The sequence below is a fragment of the Bubalus bubalis genome, chromosome 3, assembly GCF_019923935.1.
Source record: "Bubalus bubalis isolate 160015118507 breed Murrah chromosome 3, NDDB_SH_1, whole genome shotgun sequence".
NCBI classification, from domain to species: domain Eukaryota; kingdom Metazoa; phylum Chordata; class Mammalia; order Artiodactyla; family Bovidae; genus Bubalus; species Bubalus bubalis.
The window spans coordinates 146,950,368-146,975,133 of NC_059159.1; the positions used below are offsets into that span (position 1 = coordinate 146,950,368).

Consider the following 24,766-nt stretch of genomic DNA (forward strand, 5'->3'; position numbering starts at 1 on the left):
AGTTAGTTATGTTTCTTGACCTGTGAGAAGTGGCCTGTGGGAGATGTCCTATGTGTCTCAGCAGTGCATTTGTCTCTTGTCGTCTAAGCTAGATGCTCTAGGGTTTCTCCCTGAGATGGGTGTGTGGGTTCTTCTGTTATGGGGGCTATATGTACAGTCTTGTAGGCTTGATTGGCCCCTAGCCCATTTGGCTTTCAGACCCTGCATTGTCCAAATGCTGCTGGTTGCTGTTTAGCAAGACAGCACAAGGTCTGGTCACAAGGCAGCTGGCTACAGAACCCTAGGGAGCCTCACGGCTAGTGCTGGCTCACTGGTGGCAGAAACCAGGTCCCGAAGACTCCAGGGCTGTTGCTTGGCCACTGGTTGTTAAAGCCAGATCCTGTGGTTAGTGCTGGTCTACTGGTAGGCAGAGCCAGTTCCTGGAGTCCAATTATAGGACCAGGGATCCCAGAACTTGTTTCAGGTAGTTGGTGGTAGGGGTGGGCGGGTTGGTTCCTGGACTTGGTTATGGAGTCTGAGATGTCCTGAAGCTTGTGTTGGCCTGGTAGTGGACACAGCCAGAGCCCAGCTGCTCCCAAGGTATGGTCTGGCCTTCTGTGGGTGTCCTGGATCTGCAAGCTGCAGGATTATTGTTTCCTTTGATCTGGTGTCTGCTCCTTGTGGTAAGTGAAGCTGTTCTAGAGACTAGTGCAGGCTTCCTGGGGGGAAGGCCTGGTGCCTGCCTACTGCTGGGTGAAGCTGGGTCCTGGCCCAATGGTGGGTAGGGCCACGTCAGGGGCATATCTTAGAGGTGGCTGTGGGCTCAGGAAGTCTTTGGAAAGCCTGTCTGCTTATGAGTGTTCTGTGTCCCTCCACAGTTAGTTGTTTGGCCTGAGGTAGCCCACTCTAGTCCGTACAGGCTGTTGGATGAAGCCTGTTTTACCACTAGTCAGCCAATATGGCAGCTACCAACAGTAGTATTCACCTGGAAGAATGTTGCCAAGTGTGACTGCCAAAGTGTTTATATCCCCAGGTGAACTACAGCTGCCCTGACCTCTGCAGGAGATTCACCATGACCAGCAGGTGGATCTGGCTCAGGCTCTTGTCAAATGACTAGTTTTGCCCTGGATCTTGGTGTGTGTGATTTTATGTGTTTCTCTTAAGAGTAAAGTCTCTTTTCCCACAGTTCTTTGGGGCTCCTGAAATGCCCCACTGGTGTTCGAAACCAAATGCTCTGGAGGCTTATCCTACAGGGCTGTGGAGCCCCATGTAGGATTTAGAACACTTACTCACTCTGCAGTATAGTTACTCTCCAGTTGGTGGGTCATCCACCTGTGCTCAGTTGGCTTCAGTCATGTCCAACTCTTTGCAACCCCATGGACCATAGCATTCCAGGCTCCTCTGTCCATGGGATTTCCCCTGCAAGAATGCTGGAGTGGGTTGCCATGTCCTCCTCCAGGATCATCCACCTGTGGTATGCAATTTGATTATATTTTGAGTCCGCCCATCCCACCCATCTCTTGGTTCTGTCTCTGTCTTTAGTTGTAGGAGATCATTTCTGGTAGGTTCCAATCTTTTTCATCCATGCTTTTTCTGCATATAGTTATGATATTGGTGTGTTCATGAGAGGAGGTAGGCTCAGGGTCTTTCTACTCTGCCATCTTGGCCACTCTCTCCTTAGTCTTTTAAGAAGCAATGTTGAAAACAATGTTTATCTCCTTCATTTTCCTCTTAAATTATCTGGCTGTTCTCCCATCAAGCACCTGCTTGCAGTTCGATCTTTCATTTCATTCTTCTGTTACTCACTAGTGTCACTTATAAAGCCCATCCAGAAGCATGCTAGCCCTTCTTTGTCTTTTTCTCTCTGTCATGGCCTTACAGTTCTGATTCTTACAAAGTTTCCCAGGAAAGGAAGGGTGACGTTACTCAAACTCTTACTGCCACACTCACCCTCTCTCTTTCCTACTGTTGAAAGCTCTGAGCTGGAAGTACAACCCGATTTCCTGCCACTTTGGCATCACTGGTCTTGCTGCTACCACTAGCAGTTAACCAAGAAACATGTTGAATAATTTTTCTTGGCAGTACCCCTTGCATGATTTTCTTACTGCCTACTTTGGATTTTGCTCAAGTTCATTTTAGTGCTCCTCTGTAGGGATCTTGGAAGGGTTTTCCCCCTCTGAGTATGGATTTGATAATATAAGGAGAAGTTAAGAAATAAAGGTCTAAAGGTATTGGAGTTAAATGCTTGCTGGGAATAATTGGTTCGTGAAGTTGGTTATGCTTCTTATTAGAATCTATCCACTCCACCAAAGAGAGCTGTCTTTCATCAAGAAAACCAATGTTTTGCACTTCTGACCTTGTCTACCTGAAACTGTCACAACATTGTTAATTGGCTATACTCCAATATAAAATAAAAAGCTTTAAAAGTAAATTCCAGATCTTTATAGATCCTCCATCTGTCTGTGCTGTGTCTGACTCTAAAGGGACTAATACTTCTGATAACTACCATCTGTGGACAACTTCTGTGTGCCAGACTTACTACATATTCATTTCCCTGATTTTAGAAAAAAGAGGTATCTAAAACAAATGCTTTCATAATGGTGTCAGTTTGTTGCTTCTCTGGTAGAGGGGTTTTCCCCTATGTACTTTACAGTTAATGAATATAAGAATTCGATTAGCCTTTTTCCCTTTCTTCAGTTGGAACGTTATGTCTTACTTGGTGTTTCTCACCTGGGATTCTCTTGGCTTTTGAGGCGAAGCAACTCTTGATTGTACAGGAGAGCCCTTAGCATTGAAGACATTTAGTTCTTTGCCCTCCTCATCTAGTAATGTCCCTAGGTCACATGACTATCAAAAAATCATATACATTTCCAAATGTCCCCAGGAAGGTTGTAACCCCTATTGTCATCCACTCGCTAAGCTGATTTTTACCTTTCCAAAAGCATTTTTTTAATAAAATTTTCCTTATTGTGTAAGTGTACCTAATTTTTAATTAGGAAAAATTAGAAAAACTTTTAAAAACTTTATATGTAACTTTCCTAAAGTGCATCTCATTTATGAAGACAGTTATACATTATTAAGTTAACATTGGGATAAGGCTAGTATATTTTTTAAATGTTGACTAATAGGTGATGAGAAATTCTAACTAAGGGGTATATAAATAAAATACTTAAATGATTTTTAAAGGAAAATTGGAAATTCAGTAAATATTGAATTAGCTTTGGAATTAAACATACCTCAATTTAAATCTTGGTTCTACTACTTTTGGAGGGGAAAACTTATTTTGGGGAAATTTCAAATATTCCCAGAAGTATACAGAGTACAATAAAGATTTCCAGGTGGGTACCACCCACCTGCCATGGAGGTACCATCCCCTAAGGAGGTACCATCCCCTAAGTAGGTATCATCACCCAACTTTAACACCATCAGGTCACTAGCTTCCTCCACTCATTTCCCCACTTCCATATTACTTCATTTGATTCATTAACTGTATATCATCATTGCAATAACTAAAAAAGTTAACAATAGTTTCTTAGATATCTAAACATTGCTAAGATTTCTACTTGTCTCATAGATGTATCTTTAAATTGAGATCCAGCAGTATATATGATTTCATACATCATACATGATTGAGATGTATCTTATATCTCTTTTAAATTTGGATTTCCCACAATCTCTTTTTCCTTACACTTTATTTGTTGAGGAAATCAGATTTTTTACTCTGTAGATTTTGCCATAAACTATATTTTGCTGATTATATCCTAATACTATTTACTATAAATTGAATTGATAGAAAGATGTAGAGTCTATAGTCAGGTTTTTTTATTGGCATGATATTTCATAGAAGGTGCTATATTCTTTCATCAGGATTCTCATGTTGTCAGATTGTCCCTCTTCTTATAATGTCATTTCTTTTATTTTGAAATCATTTCCAACATACAGAAAAGCACAAAAAATTTTCTATGTATTTTTCAACCGGAGACCCTCATTCAGATTTTATCAACTGTCTGTAATATCTTTTAGTACCAAAAGGTTACTTGTCATGTTTTTTCAACTTCTTTTAGTGACCATAATTAGTCCTTTCTTGACCTTTATGAAGATTACAGGCTAGTTATTTTGCAGTGTGTTTCTCACTTTGAGTTTGTCTACTGTTTCATCATAAGATTGAAATTTTTGGCAGAAATATCACAGAAGTGATTCTGTGCTTTTTGTATTCTCCATCCTGTCAAGCAATTCAAGATACCATTTTGTCATAAAACTGGAAATGTTAAGTTTGATCACATCAGTAAAGTTGTATCTGCCAAAGATTTACCTATTATACATTATTCTTTTTCCCAACATTTTATAGAGAGATCCACTGAGACCTTGTATATATCCTGGTCCTCATCCAGCTTTTGCTCAGTAGTTTCAGCTTTTAATTACTACTATCACAGATAATGAATGGAGATTTTCTAATTCCTTCTTTCCTTTGGCATTTCTTAGTTAGCATTCTGCTGTGAGGAAGAACTTTCCCTTAGCTTTTATTTGTTTAGTTATTTCAGTGTAGATTACTACTTTGTTCAGTGGAATATCATCCTTTACTATCATTTGTTTGGTGCTCAAATATGATACTATAATCTTTGGCAACTTATGTTAGTGTATGTATATATGTATGTATGTGCATACACTTGTAGTTACTTTTGTTTTTGTCTATGCATATTGAAAACCATGAATTCATATTGGTACTTCATATTCTAATCCAACACTATACCATCATTCTAGCTTTGCCTGTTTTTATGTTTACAATTTTCTTCTCCAAGAGTGAGAAACCTGGCTCTTATTATCCCCAATATGTTTGCTTATTTATTCAGCCCTCGTTTTCATAACCAGTCTCCCAGACCTGCTCAGCCATCATCTAGTTTAGCTCTTTTTTCCACATGGGGCCTACATCCTGCCAGATCATGTATCATATGCTATTAGATATCTTCCTGTGTTAGCTCTGACCTCTGCTAAATCACCCTCACTTAGCCTGCCTTGTGACTTTTTTCTTTGATTGTATATACATTTTTAATTAAAATATTGAGATAATTAAGTACTAGCATGCAGTTGTAAGAAATAGTACAAAAATATCTCATTTACCCTTTACTCAGTTTCTACCAACAGTAACCATCTTACAAAATATAGTACTATTTCACAGCCAGTATACTGACATTGTTATAGTCAAGATACAGGACAGTTCCATCAATACAAGGATTCCTTCTGTTGCCCATTTATAGCCAAACCCACTTCCACCCATGACTTTTGGCATATGTCTCTTTGGGTGTGTCCTCTTTAAGCTTCATTTGACCAAGGCCAATCTTTGAGGTTTGTTCTTACCCTTTTTTGAGGGCTTACCTTTCTCAGCATGGAACCTCTGGAACAAAGGAGATGGGCTTAGGGCAGTCAGGGGTCCAGTATTTTCAGTGTACTTTGTTGAAAACTATAGAATATTGCTGAAAAAAAATTAAAGATTTAAATAAATGAAAAGACATCCTGTGTTCATGATTTGGAAGAATTGCTAAGATGTCAGTACAACCCAACAGAATCTACAGATTCAATGCAGTCACTATCAGAAATCCCAATGATTTCTTTGCAGAAATAGAAAAATTCACCCCAAAATCTGCATGGACTATTGAAAGACCCCCAAATTACCAAATAATCTTGAAAAACAAGAACAAAGTTTAAGAACTTGCATCTTGACTTCAAAACTTACTACAAAGATACAGTAGTTAAAATGGTGTGGTATTGGCATACAGAAAGACATACAGACAAATGGAATGGAAAAGCTATCCCAGGAGAAAAAACCTTGCAAATGTGGTCAATGATTTTTGACAAGGGTGCCAAGGCTATTCAGTGGGAAAAAAATAATCTTTTTATCAGTAGTGAGAAAACTGTGTGCACATGCAAAAAAAAATGATGTTGGATTCTTACCTTCTGCCATATATGAAAATTAACTCAAAAAATCTGAGAGAAAACAAGATGGCAGAGTAGAACGACATGGAGCTTACCTCTTCCCACAAATACCTCAAAAATACATCTACATTTAGAGTAATTCTCACTGAATACCTACTGAATGCAGGCAGAAGATCTTATACAACCCCAACTGCAAGAAAGATCAACATATAAAATGAGAGAAAAAAATGGTAATTGAGATGAGACCTGTGCCCCTTGGAGGGAACTATGAAACAGGAATGGTTCCCTCATCCTGGGAACCTCCTTCATCATCTGAAAAGTCAGCTGGGACAGATAGGGAGCTTCAGAAGCTCAGAAGAGAGTGCTCCAGCAGGCTTGTGGCAGACAGGGCAGAGAAAGACCAGCACAGATGGTCCTTGCCAACTTGCTACACTTCCGAGCCCAAATCATGGCCCTGCTGATGTGTGCAGTGGTGAGTGCTGCAACTTGAGCTTCAACAGACAGACCCAGGGACAGGACTTGGTTTGGCTATGTGGAGAGAGCCCAAAAGGCCTGAAATATGATCTGGGGATGTGTGTTCAAGATGAAACCCAGGTCTGCCATAGGAGCACCATTGTCAATGAGCTTGTAAAGGGAGGAGCATGGCTCTCCAGTAGTAGCTTTGGTCTCAGTGTGCTAACAGCAGGGGTGATTTTGCTGCTTCAAGATTTAGGAGCATGCAGGTGCCAGCAGGTTGCCCACATGTGGAAGCGGCTGAAATCTGAGCCAGTTACCAGTGCTCTCAAAGTGGATGCAAGGCATAGCTTTGGCAGGTTTTCAAGCCTGCAACTTTGTGGGGACAATGACTGAGGGACATCCATGCTGACTACTGGCAGTCCTACTGCTGAGGTGAGTCATATATGAGCAGCAGCAGACTTCGTGGCTGCACACACATGGAAGTGGCACCAAAATCTGAGCCAATTACCAGCTTTCTCACCATGGAAGTGGGGCCAAAGACAGTGCCTCCAATAGTGTACTTTGTGGGTGCATACACTGGGTGGCAGTTCACATCACTGAGCACAGTGGACAAGTCCTAGAGAGGAATATGCAGCAGCTTCTTTCCCACAAGGAGTAGTCCAATCCCGACTACCTCACACTGCAGCCTAGAACTGGATCTGGAGGCTTCTATTCCTACAACTGAGGAACAAATCCTGCCCCCAACAGAGCTGTGACTATCAAAGAACAAGGAGAAGGCTCTACCCAACATTGACTGCGGGCTCTGGTCACCATAACACCAAACACACACACACACACACACACACACACACCCTCCTCCCCCAAGAGGATAATGGCTGGGACACCCTGAGGAAAGACATGGCAGGCATCCATATCAAATATAGCCCATGCACCAAAATACTGAACACATGCATGCTGAACAGGAACACTCCCACATAAAAACAGATAAAGGCCCAAATCACTGATGAACATAGATGCAAAAATCCTCAACAAAATTCTAGCAAACAGAATCCAACAACATATTAAAAAGATCATACATCATGACAAAGTGGGCTTTATTCCAGGGATGCAAGGATTCAATATTTGCAAATTAGTCAATGTGATACACCATATTAACAAATCGAAAGATAAAAACTAATGATGATCTCAATAGATGCAGAGAAAGCCTTTGACAAAATTCAGTACCCATTTATGATAAAAACTTCCCAGAAAGCAGGTATAGAAGGAACATGCCTCAACAGAATAAAAGCCATAAACGACAAACCCACAGAAAACATTATCCTTCATGGTGAAAAATTGAAAGAATTTCTTCTAAAATCAGGAATAAGACAAGGGTGTTCACTCTCACCACTACAATTCAACATAGTTTTGGAAGTCCTAGCTACAGCAGTCAGAGAAGAAAAATAAAGAAAAGGAATCCAGATTGGAAAGGAAGTAAAACTCTCACTGTTTGCAGATGACATGATCCCCTACGTAGAAAACCCTAAAGACACCATCAGAAAATTACTAGAGCTAATCAATGAATATAGTGAAGTTGCAGGATATAAAATTAATACACAGAAATCCCTTGCATTCCTATACACTAAGAAAATAGAAGCATTAAGGAAACAATCCCATTCACCATTGCAACAGAAAGAATAAAATACTTAGGAATAAATTTACCTAAAGAAACAAAAGACCTATATATAGAAACTATAAAAGAAATAAAAAAATTATACAAATAAATGGAGAAATATACCATGTTTGTGGATTGGAAGAATTAATATAGTGAAAATGAGTATAGTACCCAAAGCCATCTATAGATTCAATGCAATCCCTATCAAGTTACCAACAGTATTTTTCACAAAACTAGAACAAATAATTTCACAATTTGTATGGAAACACAGAAAACCTTGAACAGCCAAAGCAATCTTGAGAAAGAAGAATAGAACTGGAGGAATCAACCTGCCTGACTTCAGACTATACTACAAAGCTACGGTCATCAAGACAGTATAGTACTGACACAAAGACAGAAATATAGATCAATGGAACAAAATAGAAAGCCCAGAGATAAATCCACGCACTTATGGACACCTTAGGTGCTGTAGTGGCGAGCAGCGGCTGTGTGGTGCTGGAGCGGCAGGTGGTGGCTGTGCGGCGCTGGAGCAGCTGAGAGGAGATACCCCACGTCCAAGTCAGAGAAACCCTAGTAAGACGGTAGGTGCTGGAGCAGCTATGAGGAGATACCTCACGTCCAAGGGCAAAGGAGAGAAGCCCCAGCAAGATGTGGCAAATTATGTTTAGAATCAAACCCCATTCCCGCCAGAGATGCTAAGAGGGCTCAAACAAACCTTGTTTGCACCAGGACCCAGGGACCCCACAGAGACTGAGACAGAACTGTGCTTGAGCATCTCCTGTGGAGGTAAGGGTCAGCAGTGGACTGCCACAGGGACAGGGGCTCTGGGTGCAGCAGACTTGGGTATGGCATAAACCCTCTTGGAGGAGGTCGCCATTAACCCCACCATAGAGCTGCCAGAACTTACACAGGACTGGGAAATAGGTACTTGGAGGGCACAAACAGAACATTGGGCACGCACCAGGACCCAGGAGAAAGGAGCAGTGACTCCACAAGAGTCTGACCCAGACTTGCCTGTGAGTTTCCAGGAGTCTCCAGTGGAGGTGTGTAGCCTGCTGCAAGGTTTGGCACACTGAGTTTAGCAGTCCATGCATGGAATCTTTTAAAGGAAGTCACCATTATCTTCATTACCTCCACCATAGTTTGGTCCCAGGTAACTAGCAAGAGAGTTCCAGAAAAACATCTATTTCTGCTTTATTAACTATGCCAAAGCCTTTGACTGTGTGGATCACAATAAACTGTGGAAAATTCTGAAAGAGATGGGAATACCCGACACCTGACCTACCTCTTGAGAAACCTGTATGCAAGTCAGGAAACAACAGTTAGAACTGGACATGGAACAACAGACTGGTTCCAAATAGGAAAAGGAGTACGTCAAGGCTGTATACTGTTACCCTGCTTATTTAACTTATATGTAGAGTACATCATGAGAAACACTGGGCTGGAAGAAGCACAAGCTGGAATCAAGATTCCTGGGAGAAATATCAATAACCTCAGATATGCAGATGATGCCACCCTTATGGCAGAAAGTGAAGAGGAACTAAAAAGCCCCTTGATGAAAGTGAAAGAGGAGAGTGAAAAAGTTGGCTTAAAGCTCAACATTCAGAAAACGAAGATCATGGCATCTGGTCCCATCACTTCATGGGAAATAGATGGGGAAACAGTGTCAGACTTTATTTTTTTGGGCTCCAAAATCACTGCAGATGGTGACTGCAGCCATGAAATTAAAAGACACTTACTCCTTGGAAGGAAAGTTATGACCAACCTAGATAGCATACTCAAAAACAGAGACATTACTTTGCCAACAAAGATCCCTCTAGTCAAGGCTATGTTTTTTCTAGTGGTCATGTATGGATGTGAGAGATGGACTGTGAAGAAAGCTGAGCACCAAAGAATTGATGCTTTTGAACTGTGGTGTTGGAGAAGACTCTTGAGAGTCCCTTGGACTGCAAGGAGGTCCAACCAGTCCATCCTAAAGGAAACCAGTCCTGGGTGTTCATTGGAAGGACTGTTGCTAAAGCTGAAACTCCAGTACTTTGGCCACCTCATGCGAAGAGTTGACTCATTGGGAAAGACCCTGATGCTGGGAGGGATTGGGGACAGGAGGAGAAGGGGATGACAGACGATGAGATGGCTGGATGGCGTCACCGACTCGATGGACATGAGTTTGAGTGAACTCCGGGAGTTGGTGATGGACAGGGAGGCCTGGCGTACTGCAATTCATGGGGTCACAAAGAGTTGGACAGGACTGAGCAACTGAACTGAACTGAACTGAACTGAACTAAATAGCAGGGAGGGAACACAGCTCCACCCATCAACAGAAAATTGGATTAAAGATTTACTGAGCATGGCCCCGCCCATCAGAACCAGATCCAGTTTCCCACTGGTCACTCTCTCCCATCATCTTCCATAAGCCTCTTATCCTTCTCCATCAGAGGGCAGACAGACTGCAAACCACAATCACCGAAAACTAACCAACCTAATTACATGAAGTACAGCCTTATCTAACTCAATAAAACTATGAGCCATGCCCTGTAAGGCCACCCAAAATGGACGGGTCATGGTGGAGAGTTCTGACAAAATGTGGTCCACTGGAGAAGGGAATGACAAACCACTTCAGTATTCTTGCTTTGAGAACCCCATGAACAGTATGAAAAGACAAAAATATATGACACTGAAAGATGAACTCCCCAGGTGGGTAAGTGCCCAATATACTACTGGAGATCAGTGGAGAAATAACTCCAGAAAGAATGAAGAGAGAGAGCCAAAGAAAAAACAGCACCCACTTGTGGGATGTGACTGGTGATGGAAGCAAGTTCCAATGCTGTAAAGAGCAGTATTGCATAGGAACCTGGAATATTAGGTCCATGAATCAAGAAGAATTGGAAGTGGTCAGACAGGAGATGGCAAGAATGAACATCAACATTTTAGGAATCAGTGAACTAATATGGACTGGAACAGGTGAATTTAACTCAGATGACCATTATATCTACTACTGTGGGAAAGAATCCCTTAGAAGAAATGCAGTAGCCATCATAGTCAACAAAAGATCTGATATGCAGTACTTGGATGCAATCTAAAAAATGATAGAATGATCTCTGTTCGTTTCTAAGGCAAACCATTCAATATCACGATAATCCAAGTCTATGCCCTGACCAGTAATGCTGAAGAAGCTGAAGTTGAATGGCTCTATGAAGACCTACAAGACATTTTAGAACTAACACCGCAAAACGATGTCCTTTTCATTATAGGGGACTGGAATGCAAAAGTAGGAAGTCAAGAAACACCTGGAGTAACAGGCAAATTTGGCCTTGGCGTACAGAATGAAGCAGGGCAAAGGCTAATAGAGTTTTGCCAAGAGAATGCACTGGTCATAGCAAACACCCTCTTCCAACAACACAAGAGAAGACTGCATATGGACATCACTGGATGTTCAACATCAAAATCAGATTGAAAATATTCTTTGCATTCAAAGATGGAGAAGCTCTATACAGTCAGCAAAAACAAGACCAGGAGCTGACTGTGGCTCAGATCATGAACTTCTTATTGCCAAATTCAGACATCAACTGAAGAAAGTAGGGAAAACCACTAGACCATTCAGGTATGACCTAAATCAAAACCCTTATGATTATACAGTGAAAGTGAGAAATAGATTTAAGGGACTAGATCTGATAGAGTGCCTAATGCACTGTGGACAGAGGTTCATGACATTGTACAGGAGACAAGGATCAAGACCATCCCCAAGAAAAAGAAATGCAAAAAAGCAAAATGGCTGTCTGAGGAGGGCTTATAAATAGCTGTGAAAAGAAGAGAAGCAAAAAGCAAAGGAGAAAAGGAAAGATATACCATTTGAATGCAGAGTTTCAAAGAATAGCAAGGAGAGATAAGAAAGCCTTCTTCAGTGATCAGTGCAAAGAAATAGAGGAAAACAGTAGAATGTGAAAGACTAGAGATCTCTTCAAGACAATTAGAGATACCAAGGGAACATTTCATGCAAAGATGGGCACAATAAAGGACAGAAATGGGATGGACCTAACAGAAGCAGAAGATATTAAGAGGTGGCAAGAATACATAGAAGAACTGTACAAAAAAGGTCTTCATGACCCAGATAATCACAATGGTGTGATCACTCACCTAGAACCAGACATCCTGAAATATGAAGTCAAGTGGGCCTTAGGAAGCATCACTATGAACAAAGCTAGTGGAGGAGATGGAATTCCAGTTGAGCTCTTTCAAATCCTAAAAGATGATGCTGTGAAAGTGCTGCACTCAATATACCAGCAAATTTGGAAAACTCAGCAGTGTCCACAGGACTGGAAAAGGTCAGTTTTCATTCCAATCCCTAAGACGGACAATGCCAAAGAATGCTCAAACTGCCACACAATTGCACTCATCTCACATGCTAGCAAAGGAGTGTTCAAAATTCTCCAAGCCAGGCTTCAACAATACGTGAACCGTGAACTTCCAGATGTTGAAGCTGGATTTAGAAAAGGCAGAGGAACCAGAGATCACATTGCCAACATCCACTGGATCATCGAAAAAGCAAGAGAGTTCCAGAAGAACATCTATTTCTACCTTATTGACTATGCCAAAGCCTTTGACTGTGTGGATCACGATAAACTCTGGAAAATTCTTCAAGAGATGGGAATACCAGACCACCTGACCTGCCTCCTGAGAAATCTGTATGCAAGTCAGGAAGCAGCAGTTAGAACTGGACATGGAACAACAGACTGGTTCCAGATTGGGAAAAGAGTATGTCAAGGCTGTATATTGTCACCCTGCTTGTTTAACTTATATGCACAGTACATCATGTGAAATGCTGGGCTGGATGAAGCACACACTGCAATCAAGATTGCTGGGAGAAATATCAATAACCTCAGATATGCAGATGACACCACCCTTGTGGCAGAGAGTGGAGAAGAACTAAAGAGCCTCTTGATGAAAGTGAAAGAGGAGAGTGAAGAAGTTGGCTTAAGGCTCAACGTTCAGAAAACTAAGATCATGGCATCCAGTCCCATCACTTCATGGCAAATAGATAGGAAACAGTGGAAACAGTGTCAGACTTTATTTTTTGAGAGGCTCCAAAATCACTGCAGATGTTGATTGCAGTCATGAAATTAAAAGACACTTACTCCTTGGCAGGAAAGTAATGACCAACCTAGATAGCATATTAAAAAGCAGAGATGTTCCTTCACCAACAAAGGTCCGTCTAGTCAAGGCTATGGTTTTTCCAGTAGTCATGTATGGATGTGAGAGTTGGACTATACAGAAAGCTGAGCACCGAAGAATTGATGCTTTTGAGCTATGGTGTTGGAAAAGACTCTTGAGAGTCCCTTGGAGTGCAAGGAGATCCAACCAGTCCATCCTAAAGGAGATCAGTCCTGAGTGTTCATTGGAAGGACTGATGCTGAAGCTGAAACTCCAATATTTTGGCCACCTCATGCAAAGAGTTGACTCACTGGAAAAGACCCTGATGCTGGGAAAGATTGAAGGCAGGAGAAGAAAGGGACAACAGAGGATGAGGTGGTTGGATGGCATCACCAACTCAATGGACATGAGTTTGAGGAAACTCTGGGAGTTGATGATGGACAGGGAGGCCAGGAGTGCAGCAGTCCATGGGGTCGCAAACAGTCGGATATGACTGAGCAATTGAACAGAAATGATGGACACCTTATCTTTGACAAAGGAGGCAAAAATATACAGTGGAGAAAAGACAATCTCTTTAACAAGTGCTGGCACAATGGTCCGCCACCTGTAAAAGGATGAAGTTAGAACACTTTCTAACACCATTCTCAAAAATAAACTCAAAATGGATTAAAGGTCTACAAGTAAGACCAGAAGCTATAAAACACTTAGAGGAAAACATGCAGAACACTCTCTGAGATAAATCATAGCAAGATCCTCTATGACCTACCTCCCAGAGTAATGGAAATAAAACAAAAATAAACAAATGGGACCTAATTAAACTTAAAAGCTTTTGCACAACGAAGGAAACTATAAGCAAGGTGAAAAGGCAGCCTTCAGAATGGGAGAAAGAGTAGCAAATGAAACAGCTGACAAAGAATTAATCTCCAAAGTATATAAGCAGCTCATATAGCTCAATGCAACCCAATCAAAAAATGGGCCAAAGAACTAAAAGACATTTCTCTAAAGAAGACATACAAATGGCTAACAAACACATCACTCACTATCAGAGAAATGCAAATCAACACCACAATGAGGTACCATCTCATGCTGGACAGAATGGCAGCCATCAAAAAGTCTACAAAAGTGCTGGATAGGGTTTGGAGAAAAGGGAACCCTCTTATACTGTTGGTGAGAATGCAAACTAGTACAGCCACCATGGAGAACAGTGTTGAGATTCCTTAAAAAACTAGAAATAGAACTGCCATGTGACCCAGCAATCCCACTGCTGGGCATACACACCAAGGAAACAAGAATCGAAAGAGACACATGTACCTCAGTGTTCATTGCAGCACTGTTTACAATAGCTGGGATGTGGAAGCAACCTAGATGTACATCAGCAGATGAATGGATAAGGATGTGTGGTACATATACACAATGAAATATTACTCAACTGTAAAAAAGAACGCATTTGAGTCAGTTCTAATGAGGTGGATGAAACTGGAGTCTATTATAGAAAGTGAAGTAAGAAGGAGAAACAGAAAGAGAAACACCAATACAGTATATTAACACATATATATGGAATTTAGAAAGACAGTAATGACGACTCTATATGCAAGACAGCAAAAGAGACAGATGCAAGGAACAGACTTTTCGACATGTGGGAGAAGGCAAGGGTGAGACAATTTGAGACAGCATGTATATTGAAACATGTATATTACCATATGTAAAACAGGTGACCAGTGCAAGTTCAGTGCATGAAGCAGGGCACTCAAAGCTGGTGTTTTGGGACAACCCAGAGGGATGGGGTGGGGAGGGAAGTGGGTTGGGGGTTCAGGATGGGGAGACACATGTACACCTGTGGCTGATTCATGTTGATGTATGGCAAAACGCACCACAATATTGTAAAGTAATTAGCATCCAAAGAAAATAAATAAAATTTTTTTAAAACAGCAAATTAATTCTGAAGAATGAATTAGTGAGCTGGAAGATAGAATAATGGAAATCACCCAATCACAGTTAGCAGACAAAAGGACAAATGAAAAGAAAAAATAAAACCAACATATTTGACCTATGGGATGCCAATTTAGGAGAAGGCAATGGCAACCCACTCCAGTGTTCTTGCCTGAAAAATCCCATGGACGGAGGAGCCTGGTAGGCTGCAGTACATGGGGTTGCTAAGAGTCGGGCACGACTGAGCAACTTCACTTTCACTTTTCACTTTCATGCATTGGAGGAGGAAATGGCAACCCACTCCAGTGTTCTTGCCTGGAGAATCCCAGAGACGGGAAGCCTGGTGGGCTGCCATCTATGGGGTCATACAGAGTTGGACACGACAGAAGCAACTTAGCAGCAGCAGCAGCAGATGCCAGTTTACACATAATAGGGATTCCTGAGGGAGAAGAAAGAGATAAGGGGATTGAAAAATCATTTGAAAAAATTATTGCTGAAAACTTGCTAAATCGAAAGGGGGAAAATATCTAGGTACAGGAAGTAAGTTCAGTTCAGTCGCTCAGTTGTGTCCGACCTTTGAGACCCTATGAATTGCAGCACACCAGGCCTCCCTGTCCATCACCAACTCCTAGAGTTCACTCAAACTCAATGTTCGTCGAGTCAGTGATGCCATCCAGTCATCTCATCCTCTGTTGTCCCCTTCTCCTCCTGCCCCCAATCCCTCCCAGCATCAGGGTCTTTTCCAATAAGTCAACTCTTCGCATGAGGTGGCCAAAGTACTGGAGTTTCAGCTTTAGCATCATTCCTTCCAAAGAACACCCAGGACTGATCTCCTTTAGAATGGACTGGTTGGATCTCCTTGCAGTCCAAGGGACTCTCAAGAGTCTTCTCCAACACCACAGTTCAAAAGCATCAGTTCTTCAGTACTCAGCTTTCTTCACAGTCCAACTCACATCCATACAGACTGGAAAAACCATAGCCTTGACTAGATGGACCTTTGTTGGCAAAGTAATGTCTCTGCTTTTGAATATGCTGTCTAGGTTGGTCATAACTTTCCTTCCAAGGAGTAAGTGTCTTTTAACTTCATGGCTGCAGTCACCATCTGCAGTGATTTTGGAGCCCCCCAAAATAAAGTCTGACACTGTTTTCACTGTTTCCCCATCTATTTCCCATGAAGTGATGGGACCAGATGCCATGATCTTAGTTTTCTGAATGTTGAGCTTTAAGCCAACACAGGAAGTAAAGATGGTCCCAAACAAGATGAACCCAAATAGACCTGGGTCAAGACACATCATGATTAAAATGACAGAAGTTAAAGAGAGGATTCTAAAGACAGCAAGAGAAAAACACTCATTTATAAGGGATTCCAAGTAAGGCTGTTAGCTGATTTCTCTACAGAAACTTTGCACATCAGAAGGAAGTAGCACAGTACAGTCAGTCCTGAAAGTAAAAAGCCTGCAACCTACGATACTCAGCCCAGCAAGATTATCATTTAGAAGGAGAGATAAAGAATTTCTCAGATAAGCAAAAAACTAGAAGAATTAAGCAATACTAAATAGCTTCGATGAAAGTGAAAGAGGAGAGTGAAAAAGTTGACTTAAAGCTCAACATTCAGAAAACGAAGATCATGGCATCTGGTCCCATCACTTCATGGGAAATAGATGGGGAAACAGTGGAAACAGTGTCAGACTTTATTTTTTTGGGCTCCAAAATCACTGCAGATGGTGACTGCAGCCATGAAATTAAAAGACGCTTACTCCTTGGAAGGAAAGCTATGACCAACCTAGATAGCATATTCAAAAGCAGAGACATTACTTTGCCAACAAAGGTCCGTCTAGTCAAGGCTATGGTTTTTCCAGTAGTCCTGTATGGATGTGAGAGTTGGACTGTGAAGAAGGCTGAGCGCCGAATAATTGATGCTTTTGAACTGTGGTGTTGGAGAAGACTCTTGAGAGTCCCTTGGACTGCAAGGAGATCCAACCAGTCCATTCTAAAGGAGATCAGTCCTGGGTGTTCTTTGAAAGGAATGATGCTAAAGCTGAAACTCCAGTACTTTGGCCACCTCATGCAAAGAGTTGACTCATTGGAAAAGACCCTGATGCTGGGAGGGATTGGGGGCAGGAGGAGAAGGGGACAACAGAGGATGAGATGGCTGGATGGCATCACTGACTAGATGGACGTGAGTTTGGGTGAACTCTGGGAGATGGTGTTGGACAGGGAGGCCTGGTGTGCTGCAATTCATTGGTTTGCAAAGAGTCGGACACAACTGAGCAACTGAACTGAACTGAAACCTATTCTAAAGGAAATACTGGAAGGTCTTCTCTGAATAGAAAAAAGCAAGTGTCTATAGGGAAGGAGAAAAATCACAATAGGAAAGGCAAATATATAAAAGGATTGAAGCTCACTTAAGCTAGTACATGTGTTTTGAAAAGCAGGATGCTTGGGGCTGGTGCACTGGGATGACCCAGAGGGATGGTATGGGGAGGGAGGTGGGAAGGGGGTTCAGGAATGGGAACACGTGTACACCCATGGCGGATTCATGTTGATGTATGGCAAAACCAATACAATAATGTAAAGTAATTAGCCTCCAATTAAAATAAATAAATATTAAAAAAAATATGGATACCAAGGGGATAGGGTGGGGTGGGATGAATTGGGAGATTGGAATTGACATGTATATACTATTGATACTATGCTGAAAGATCCCCTGGAATAGGATATGGCAACCCACTCCAGTATTCTTGCATGGAAAATTCCAGGGACAGAGGAGCCTAGCAAGCTACTGGGTCACAAAGAGTTGGATATGACTGAACGACTGAGCACACACACACACACACACATAAAATAGATAACTAATGAGAACGTACTGTATAGCACAGGAAAGTCGATGCAATGCTCTGTTGTGACCTAAACAGGAAGGAAATTAAAAAAAAAAAATGTGGATATAGGTATATGAATGGTTGATTAACTTTGCTATGCAGCAGAAACTAACACAACATTGTAAACCAACTATGCTGCTGCTAAGTCACGTCAGTCGTGTCCGACTCTGTGTGACCCCATAGATGGCAGCCCACCAGGCTCCCATCCCAGGGATTCTCCAGGCAACAATACTGGAGTGGGTTGCCATTTTCTTCTCCAGTGCATGAAAGTGAAAAGTCAAAGTGAAGTCGCTCAGTCGAGTCCAACTCTTCGCGACCCCATGGACTGTAGCCTACCAGGCTCCTCCGTCCATGGAATTTCCCAGGCAAGAACACTGGAGTGGGTTGCCATTGCCTTCTCCTACTATACTCCAATAAAAATTAATTTTAAAATGTCAAAAAAAAAAAAGAAAAGCAATAAAATTTTTTGTGAAAATGATTATAACTATAATAAACAGCAAAAGGATAAACAAAGTGTAAAAATAGCATATAAAAATCATAAAATGGAGAGAAGTAAGAAAATGTAGATCTTTTAGAATGTGTTTGAGCCAATATGACTACCAGTGTAAAACAAGTAGATATAGTAATGAGTTAACATATTTGAAAACTAGGGTAACCACAAGTCAAAAGCATAGATTCACATAAACCAAAAAGAAAACTCAACCCTAATACAGTAGGGAACCGCAAAAGAAAAAACAAGGAATTCCCTGGCATTCCATTGGTTTGGACTCTGTTCTTTCATTGCCAGGGCTTGAGTTCATTCCTTGGTCAGGGAACTAAGATCCCACATGTCATGCAGTATGCCCCCTCCCAAAAAAAAATTGCTTTCAATATTAGTGGACTAAATGCTCCAATCAAATGACACAGAGTGGCAGACTAGATAATAAAAGAAGATGCTGCCTACAGGAGACCAACCTTAGGGTGAAGGACACACATAGGTTGAAAGTGAGGGAATGGAAAAAGGTATTTCATGCAAATAGAAATGACAGGAAAGCAGGGGTGACAATACTTATATCAAGCAAAATAGACTTTAAAACAAAACCCATAAAGAAAGATAAAGAAGGACACTGTATATTGATAAAAGGGTCAATACAAGAAGATACTATACTCACTAACATATATGCACCCAATATAGGAGTACCTAAAACAAATGCTGGCAAGAAAAAAGAAAAATTGATAGGAATATATTAATAGTAAGAGACTTTAAAATCCCACTGACACCAATGGACAGATCTTCCAGACAGAAAAATCAATAAGGTAACAGAGATCCTAAATGACACAATACAACAATTATACTTAACTGATGTACTCAGGACATTACATTCCACCCCCCCCCCAAAAAAAAAAATGGAAAATAAATTCTTTTCAAGAGCACATGGAGCATTCTCTAGGATAGACTACATATAGGACACAAAACAAGCCTTCACAAATTTTAAAGAGCATAAATAATTTCAAGCATCTTTTCTGACCACAGGAGCATAAAATTAGAAATTAACCACAGAAAGAGAAGTGAAAACAAGGTTACATGGAAACTAAACAACATGCTACTAAAAAACCAGTGGGTCCATGATGAAATGGAGAGATTTTTTTTTTTAATTACCTCAAAATAAATGACAGTGAAAACACAACTAGCTTTTCATGAAGATGGTGCCGAAGGCGAAGAAGGAAGCCCCTGCCCCTCCTAAAGCTGAAGGCAAAGCAAAGGCTTTGAAGGCCAAGAAAGCAGTGTTGAAATGTGTCCACAGCCACAAGAAAAAGAAGATCCAGACATCACCCACCTTCTGGCGGCCCAGAACACTGCGGCTCAGGAGGCAGCCCAAATATCCTCGGAAGAGCGCCCCTAGGAGAAACAAACTTGACCACTATGCCATCATCAAACTCCCCCTCACCACCAAGTCAGCCATGAAGAAAATAGAAGACAACAACACACTGGTATCCACTGCAGATGTCAAGGCCAACAAGCACCAAATTAAACATGCTGTGAAGAAGCTCTATGACACTGACATGGTTAAGTTCAATGCTCTGATCAGGCCTGATGGAGAGAAGAAGGCATATGTTTGACTGGCTCCTGACTATGATGTTTTGGATGTTGCCAACAAAATTGGGATCATCTAAACTGAGTCCAGCTGGCTAATTCCAAATATAAAAGTTTTAACTATGAAAAAAATAAAAAAAGAAGAAAACACAACTAGACAAAAAGAAGATGTGGTACATGTGTACAATGGAATATTACTCAGCTATAAAAAAGAATGAAATAATGCCGTCTACAGCAACATGGAGGGACTTAGAGATTGCCATACTGAATGAAATAAGTCAGATAAAGAAAGACAGATATTATATGAAGTCAGATAGAAAAAGACAAGTATCATTGCTTATATGTGGAATCTTTAAAAATGGTACAAATGAACTTTTTTACAGAACAGGGGATCTTCCTGGCTCAGAGATCGAACCCGTGTCTCTTACATCTCTCACATTGGCAGGCAGGTTCTTTACCACTAGCACCACCTGGGAAGCCCCTGTGTATTTATCAAAGAGGGGCTGTTAGGAGGAGTCCTGTGTTGTTGGATTAGAATTGCTAACATCAGCATGAACTCTCAGTTTTCAACAGAAATACATGCATATATAAATATGGATGTAAATGTGTGGTGTATGTGTGTGTGTATGTGTGTATATATTGTATGCATTCTTTAGTTCTATCCACTGAGAATGCCTGCAGGCAGCAACTCTTTAACAGTAGTGACCACATCTAGCATCGGGACTTGGTTCTAAATATCATGTTTCACCATAAACACCAGAACTTATTAGATCTAATTATGAGGAAGCAGACACACCCAAATTGAGGAAATGTTCTACAAAATAACTGGTCTGTACTCTTCAATATCAAGGAAGGACTGAGGAACTTGTTCTAAAGTGAAATAAATGAGAAGACAACTAAAACAAAGTGTGTGATTCTGAACATTGTATAGTATGATTTTACCATAAGGAACATTGAGATAATCAGTGGAATTTGTGTGAGGTCTGAGGAATCAGATCAGATCAGATCAGTTGCTCAGTCGTGTCCGACTCTTTGCGAGCCCATGAATCGCAGCACCCCAGGCCACCCTGTCCATCACCAACTCCCGGAGTTCACTTAGACTCACGTCCATCGAGTCAGTGACGCCATCCAGCCATCTCATCCTCTGTTGTCCCCTTCTCCTCTTGCCCCCAATCCCTCCCAGCATCAGAGTCTTTTCCAATGAGTCAACTCTTCGCATGAGGTGGCCAAAGTACTGGAGTTTCAGCTTTAGCATCATTCCTTCCAAAGAAATCCCAGGACTGATCTCCTTCAGAATGGACTGGTTGGATCTCCTTGCAGTCCAAGGGACTCTCAAGAGTCTTCTCCAACACCACAGTTCAAAAGCATCAATTCTTCGGTGCTCAGCCTTCTTCACAGTCCAACTCTCACATCCATTAATGACCACAGGAAAAACCATAGCCTTGACTAGACGAACCTTTGTTGGCAAAGTAATGTCTCTGCTTTTTAATATGCTGTCTAGGTTGGTCATAACTTTCCTTCCAAGGAGTAAGCGTCTTTTAATTGCATGGCTGCAGTCACCATCTGCAGTGATTTTGGAGCCCAAAAAAATAAAGTCTGACACTGTTTCCACTGTTTCCCCATCTATTTCCCATGAAGTGATGGGACCAGATGCCATGATCTTCGTTTTCTGAATGTTGAACTTTAAGCCAACTTTTTCACTGTCCACTTTCACTTTCATCAAGAGGCTTTTTAGTTCCTCTTCACTTTCTGCCATAAGGGTGGTGTCATCTGCATATCTGAGGTTATTGATATTTCTCCCAGCAATCTTGATTCCAGCTTGTGTTTCTTCAAGTCCAGCATTTCTCATTATGTACTCTGCATATAAGTTAAATAAGCAGGGTGACAATATACAGCCTTGAAGAACTCCTTTTCCTATTTGGAACAAGTCTGTTGTTCATGTCCAGTTCTAACTGTTGCTTCCTGACCTGCATACAAATTTCTCTAGAGGCAGATCAAGTGGTCTGGTATTCCCATCTCTTTCAGAATTTTCCACAGTTTATTGTGATCCACACAGTCAAAGGCTTTGGCATAGTGGGCAACTAATAATATATCAATTATAATTTTCTGATTTGGGGGAATTTTGGAGAATTTTTTATGGGAAATGTACACTAACTTATTTAGAATAATAGAGCAGCATATCTGAAGCTTATTCTCAAATGGTTCAATAAAAAAATTCTTTGTATTATACTTAAAACTTTTCTATAAGTTTGAGATTGCATCAAAAAGTAAAATCCTTTCCAAATATTTTTAAAATTAAATTGTTCAACTCTGTTGGATGTGTGCTAAGCAGTAAAAATAAGACAAAAACTATAAAAAGGACCATCAGAGACCTTAGCAAGAATGAAACAGGTCACAAATGAAAATAGCAAATGAAGTCAAATTTTCTTTTTAGAAGTTTATCTGTAAAGGGAAGGCAGGGGCTAGGGGGCTCTCTGAAGAAAGTGAATTATAGTGAAGGATCTGGAAACAATGACTATTAATGTTTGTAAAAATTAAGATTTGACTGCAATTGGGGGAGTCTTGGAGAAGTTCTGTCTTCAGATATTTGAAAACCTTGCAAGTCAGAGAGATGCTTTATTTTTCATTTTTAACTTGCCTGATAGCTCAGTTGGTAAAGAATCCACCTGCAATGCAGGAGACACTGGTTCAATTCCTGGATCGGGAAGATCCCCTAGAGAAGGAATGGGCTACCCACTCCAGTATTCTGGCCTGGAGAATTCCATGGACTGTATAGTCGGTGAGGTTGCGAAGAGTCGGACACAACTGAGCGACTTTCATTTTCAAAGGGAGGAACCAGGACCAGTGTTTACAGAGAATGGATTATGACTCAACAGTAGAAAACATCTTGAGCTGTCGAACAGTTGAATAGTTAATTGCCTTGTGAGAAATGAGCCTCCTGTCACAAAAAGTGGAAAAAAAGAAGCTGAAAAGTCAGCGTTCTAGTCTAGTACCTGGAAATGACTCCTTTATTGACTTAGGACTAAGACTACATAGACACATGACTAAATGGACATGAGACTCTATGGACATGTGTTTGAGCAAGCTCTAGGAGATGGTGAAGGACGTAGAAGCTTGGCGTGCTGCAGTCTGTGGGATTGGAAAGAGTCGGACATGACTGAGCAGCTGAACAAGAACAACAACAGCCTATCTCTGTGGCTGTCAGAAAAAAGTTTCTTTAGCTTTTAGGTGTCTATTGAAAATATGGCCTTTCATAAAATTGCTCTTGCTCTAAAACACTTCCATTTTATATAAAACATGAAAAATATTAGAAATTAAGTAGTCTTGTTGCTCCTTTGATTTAAAGAAAAGGCTTCATTTTTTCCTATTGATAATTTAAATATTAAAATGTTAATCTGAACAATTCATCATTAGCAATCTATATGATTCATCCCAATTTAAAATTTTTAATTGGTTTTTGGATGTAATACAAAGTCTTACAGAGGTGTGAAACAAAAAATGTGAGTATTAGTAACTAAATTGATCCACAAAATGAATAAAATAACTTTTTTAAAATAATACACAAAAGAGAGACCAACTTGTACTAATTTGGTACAAGTTCTAATATCTTTTATTCCATGAATTAAAAGATAATCCCTTTAAAGTCATGGCATGATTGTTTTTTGGCAACATTCTGTGAACGAAAACATGGTTATGTGGAGGTATGGATTTCTGAGGTCACAGAGGTTGGCAAAATAGCTTATCAGAGACAGCATCTCTTGATCTTTTATTTTAATGCTGTGTTCCTCTCTGACCTCAGGAAAAACCTGTGATTTGCTAAAAAATATGACTCCTTTCTGCTTCTATAAAGTTAGTTGTTCAAACATGTAAAGACTCAAGTAAATAAAAATATGAGCCTTGCATACCAGTCATATCATCTCTAGTTTAATGAAGGAAAAAATAGAAATAAAAAATTTTAATCCTGAAAATATATAATACCTTATTTTTAAACAATGTAATTGATAATAGCCTAAATATTCAATAACTGAAAAATGACTGGGTAAATTATAATGCATCAAATTCTTGTGCATCCACTAAATGAAAATGAGAAGACTAAAGCAAAATGGGAAGGTGTTGGCTATGCTCCTTAGAAAAAGCAGGGGAAATTATTTGCAATTATGACTACAAATATGTAGAAAATCCATGTGTCTGTGGACAAATACTGAAAGGAAGATGAGTTTAGGGGTGGAATGAAAGGTACTCTTCCCTATTGTAATGTCATTTGGCATAAATAACTGATTTTTAAAGGTGGATTTGGCTATGAATTGGGCATTTTTTCAAGGAATAGTTTGGAGCATGCAATAGTGAGGTTGACAGTTCTGACATGTCTTGGGGAAGTGGAGGCCTCTGCCCTGTCTGTCGTGCCCACAGGTAGGGAGCACTCCAGTTCACCACCAGAGAGTGCCAGTGTATCCTAGCACCCCTGAGTGCCCCAGGTGAGTGAGCAAGGCAAGAATATGCTGAGAGGGAGGGCTGCAGTCACCTTTTGGATTCCTGTTTGCCTTCAACTCCACTTTACTGAAAGCCCAAACTCAGTGTCCCTGTCTGGTAACTGAGTCCACTAAGTGGTTGCATATTTATTTGAGGCCAGCCCAGTTCTTAAGATTTCACAGCAATTATTCCTGAGATGATACAAAAATCTTCCCTTCCTTGGCTTGGTCCAGACAAGTCCTATCC

At 40.8% G+C, this 24,766-nt stretch overlaps 2 protein-coding genes across 8 annotated transcripts in view; both read left to right on the plus strand.

Moving 5' to 3' along the window:
• PTPDC1 (protein tyrosine phosphatase domain containing 1) overlaps positions 1 to 24,766 on the plus strand; it is a 73,522-nt gene that overhangs the window by 29,723 nt on the left and 19,033 nt on the right. The window lies entirely within an intron of this gene.
• On the plus strand, positions 18,455 to 20,269 carry LOC112583950 (60S ribosomal protein L23a-like). Its single transcript, XM_044940312.2, has one exon. The coding sequence runs from the start codon at positions 19,654 to 19,656 to the stop codon at positions 20,074 to 20,076; it is 423 nt and encodes a 140-aa protein (XP_044796247.1). The 5' UTR covers positions 18,455 to 19,653; the 3' UTR covers positions 20,077 to 20,269.

Coding starts and splice junctions, on each gene's coding strand:
- LOC112583950 (XM_044940312.2), top strand. CDS start 19,654: ATGAAGATGGTGCCGAAGGCGAAGAAGGAAGCCCCTGCCCCTCCTAAA.